We start from the raw sequence: 4,662 nt of genomic DNA, 5'->3' as shown, positions 1-4,662 counted from the left end.
TGTTTTCTAGCAAAATGCCGCGCTGTTCTGGCCAATGTGGGATGGGGGGAGGAACAGGTGCGGGAGGGTATAAGAGGAATGACAGGTGGGTGTGTTGTTTTAGGTTCCGTTGGCGGGCGATAGTAAAGTTCGGGAAGAGACTTGTAATGGTCTGTTTTTGTTACTTTTTCCAGTGAGCACACAGCGCTGCGTTTTACAACCCTTTTCTTTCGTGTTTTTGTGCGCCTGAATAAAGCCAAGAAAACACAGAGACGGTGTTGTCCTCATTGTCAGGCTAGGTGCCAGCACACAGCTGGATAGTAGTTGCACAGTTAGGTTAGGATCGGACCAGCTCTCCTCAACCGGGCCAGCGGTCGTCACAATATTTATATACTGTGATGGTAGGCGTTTGGCAGTGACCGGATCTGCATGTGTCAAAAAAAGATGCCAGCTGACGCCCACCTGCAGCCCAAGCTAGTGACCTAAATGTCACGCCCATATACTACGTGTCCTTAATATTTCTGACTGGTGTTTTGCTACAATGAAGTTCACATCCTATTGTTGTTTTTCGTACGTGGGACAAGTTAAAAGTTTTCCTGAACGCATCTTACTAGTTGTTGACAGCCATATTGGGCAACTAGCGAACTGAGCTAACTGATTACCACCGTGCTAACGTTTCCAAGAAAGCAAAGCGGCCAACGGATAAAACGCGGTAGGGAACACTAACAGTATGTTAAGCTATGTCAGTGAGGTATTACAAACCAATTGTTTTCGGAGCATGAACTATAACTTCAGCGAACGAGACTATCTTCCTTTGCTAACACCCCAGCAGTACAAATAGTTGCTTGCTTAGCTGGTTAGCTCCAAACAACACAACAAACCAACCTGGGCCTGCTGTGGTGATTGCGCATTCTTCTGCGGTGACTGCTCCTCGTTTATCTTCTGCTTGAGTTTTTTAAACATTTTGTCGCGCCGATGTAGCTAACGGCTGATGAGCAGAAGACTACGTCCCTTTGGAGATGTACTTTATTTTAGTTTAGCCTAACCTCCACTCCTCAGTGCTAGACTTCCTTGTTCGCCTCTGATTTCCAGCAGGTGACAGGAGCCTCTGCGCATGTGCGGCCAACGTGGAAGAAAACTGAAACGTCAGAGTTAAAGGGACAGTCTGACCTAAATTGACTACAGCGCCACCCATGTAGGAGCAAAATCCCTCCAGTGATTCAAAATACAGGGAGCTCTTGCGACAGCTCTTGTTGGTATTATGGTTACATTTGTTCTCTAATTGTAGCCCATTATTAGTTTATAATAAGGTTCCTCTATAAGAAAGAAGTGGAGTAGTCTACAGGCTGACTCTACTGATCACAGGAACATTACAACTTGTTACAGTTTGATTTCTTTAGAATAAAGTGTTGCTTTTATTTCCTTCTTTTCCAGATCTCCATAATGCAATTTTGAAAATCCAAAATACATTGTGAATCATGTAATGCCAATGCCAATACAGATATACACAATTAATATTATGACTAGTAAAATGCTATTTTAAATATCTAGAGTAGAGTAGAGTAGAATAGAATAGGTACTTATTGATCCCACAGTGGGGAAATTTCTGTGTTACAGCAGCAAAGAACAACCAACATAACACCATAAGAACAGACACCACCATAAGAACAGACACATAAGAACAGGACTTCATAAAAACACGGAAAAGAACACAACAAGGACACAGCTGTTGTAACTTGCTGCCACTCCGTGCCACAACAAAGAACACTTAGTCTTAAAATAAACAGTTACATAAAGGCAACATAGCATCAGAACTGATACACACAAGTAGCAACATCAAAACGTTACATTTTACACAGCACAAATAAGCAAATCAAAGGCACCTAAAAACAGGGCAGAGCAGCACTGGAGAGAATCAGGAACAGCAGTAGAGACTAAACAACCAGGAAATCAAGAACAATCGAATATTACTCTCATAATTAATCCCACATTGGGGGGAGAAACCTGTGTTTCAGCCATAAGGATCTCTGGGCAACTACTCAAAAATACCTAAAGCAGGGCAATGTACAGTATTTGAGAGAGATCAGGAACAAGGTATTACACATGAGCCTATTTACAATGCATTTCACACCCAGGAGCTGAATATCTACAATTAGAACTATGACTAGTAATTAAATATAATTGCTGATATCCACAAATATATTGTGGATTCCTAAACTACCTGGGAAGCCCAAAACATATGAATGCCAAAAGTGACATTACTTGTAGGAAAAATGTCTGTTCTCTTTGACTAGGGAAGAACTGAATTACTGATATTTGAGATTCTTACAGTATCCAGCTTAGCTAAAGGCCACTTATACCTTTTAAGGAGTTTTAGATATCTTAAATTTAGTTTTGACTAGTACAATTAAAGTAATAAATATCTTGAAATGTCATTTCTACTATTAACAATATCATTCTGACTAGTGCGAATAAGAGTTTGACCAAGAGCAATGCTGTTATGAATAGCTAAAAGGTAATTACAGATGGGAGTGTGTTTTGATTAAATGTTTAAATGGTTTGCCAGTCTGTAGGCTTGCTCTTCATCTGAGTCATAATGTCTTTGGGTAGTGTAATGAAAACAGAAATTGATAGAAGAGATCACGGTGTGGGTGTGAGTCATGATATAAATATATGATAGTTTCCTTCTCTTTGGATGTGGCCATGTGCAATAAATAAACATTTCTGAGTCAGACCTTGCTGTCTGGTGGAGAAAGAATATAAGACATGCATATATTTAGGGCCACTGAAATGCATTCAGCATGACTTTTGATCTATGATGGCTGCCTGGTACAGTGAGTATGAACAATGGGTGGTTAATAGCAGAGTGATGCTCCCCTGTATCATGCAGTAGTTTATGTTTCACCCTGTGGCATACAGGACAGAAGATATGTGCACAGTGGACCTGGCTGCTACATATCTGCTAAGGCAGTTTTGCTTTAGACTACTTCTAAACAGCAAGTTACAGTAGTTTCACAATACAGTTAATATAGTTCTGTCCTCCTATATTTATGTACTGTAATGGCTCTGATGTTGCTTGCATGAAGTTCAGAAAAGCCTCAATACACTTGCACTGTTGAAACTGAAACACTGTAATGCAATGGATTTTAAGTAGTGAATAAAGTGATCTCTAAAACTGTCTCTGAATAAGGTTCATAATGAGGTTCTAAGTATTCTTCACTTTCAGTGGTATGACATGATCCTTGTCACCAGGCTGATTTTGCTCACTTGCCATTCTTGGCCTTGGAAGCAGCATTTGACAATATATCCCTCCACAAGGTCCATTTAGTGGCTGTGTGATCCAATCATATTTCATATGTAACTAAGTATATTTACTCAAGTGCAATATACTTAAGTATAGTTTTCATAGTATTTCATTGGTAAATACTAAACGTTTTAGCTAGATATACTGTGTGTGCAGGAGACCGGGTGGAAGGGTAGCAAAGCACGTAGCATTGGAGGGGGATACAAACTGTTTTATTATGGTGTGGACAGGAAGAGAGATGGGGTAGGAGTGATCCTGAAGGAGGGGCTCGTGAGGAATGTTTTAGAGGTGAAAAGAGTATCAGACAGGGTGATCAGTTTGAAGTTGGAAATTGAAGGCGTAATGTTGAATGTAGTCAGTGGTTATGCTCCACAAGTAGGGTGTGAGTTAGAAGAGAAGGAGAGATTCTGGAGTGAGCTAGATGAGGTGATGGAGAGTATTCCCAGAGGGGAGAGAGTGGTGATTGGAGCAGACTTCAACGGGCATGTTGGTGAGGGGAACAAAGGTGATGAGGAGGTGATGGGCAGGTTTGGTGTTAAGGGAAGAAGCATAGAAGGACAGATGGTGGTGGGCTTTGCTAAGAGGATGGAAATGGTTGTAGTTAACACCTATTTCCAGAAGAGGGAAGAACATAGAATTACATATAAGAGTGGAGGAAGGAATACGGAGGTAGACTACATTCTATGTATACAAGGCAATCTGAGAGAGATTAGTGACTGCAAAGTGGTGGTAGGAGAGAGTGTAGCCAGACAACATTGGATGGTGGTGTGTAGGATGACTCTGGTGGTCAGGAAGAAGAGGAGAGGAAAGATCGAACAGAAGAGCAAGTGGTGGAAGTTGCAAAAGAAAGAATGTCATGAGGAATTCAGACAGAAGTTGAGACAGGCTGTGGGTGGTCAGGAAGAACTTCCAGATGACTGGGAAACTACAGCAGAAGTGATCAGGGAGACAGGTAGGAAGGTGCTAGGTGTGTCATCTGGAAGGAGGAAAGAAGATAAGGAAACATGGTGGTGGAACAAGGAAGTACAGGACAGCATTCAGAGGAAGAGGCTAGCTAAAAAGAAGTGGGACGTAGAAAGGACTGAAGACAGTAGACAGGATTACAAGAAATTGCAGCGTAGAGTGAAGAGGGAGGTGGCAATGGCCAAACAGAAAGCATATGATGAGTTGTATGCCAGGTTAGACATGAGGGAAGGTGAGAAGGACTTGTACAGATTAGCGAGACAGAGAGATAGAGATGGGAAGGATGTGCAACAGATAAGGGCGATTAAAGACAGAGATGGAAAGGTGCTAACAAGTGAGGAGAGTGGGCAGAGAAGATGGAAGGAGTATTTTGAGGAACTGATGAAAGAGGAAAATGAGAGGGAAAGAAGGGGGAA

At 41.6% G+C, this 4,662-nt stretch overlaps 1 protein-coding gene across 1 annotated transcript in view; it reads right to left on the bottom strand.

The window, feature by feature from the left end:
- Nucleotides 1–1,138, bottom strand: part of LOC109960677 (golgin subfamily A member 4-like) — a 7,635-nt gene extending 6,497 nt beyond the window's left edge. Inside the window, exon 1 of the mRNA XM_020600950.1 lies at nucleotides 865–1,138. Coding sequence (XP_020456606.1) covers nucleotides 865–942 — 78 coding nt within the window. The 5' untranslated portion in view covers nucleotides 943–1,138. The remainder of the gene's footprint in view (nucleotides 1–864) is intronic.
- Between the last annotated feature and the right edge of the window lie 3,524 nt (nucleotides 1,139–4,662).

Source organism: Monopterus albus, unplaced genomic scaffold, assembly GCF_001952655.1.
Source record: "Monopterus albus unplaced genomic scaffold, M_albus_1.0 scaffold3.1, whole genome shotgun sequence".
Lineage (NCBI taxonomy): Eukaryota > Metazoa > Chordata > Actinopteri > Synbranchiformes > Synbranchidae > Monopterus > Monopterus albus.
Note: the sequence above shows the minus strand (reverse complement) of the source record. Positions and strands in the feature narration are given on the sequence as shown.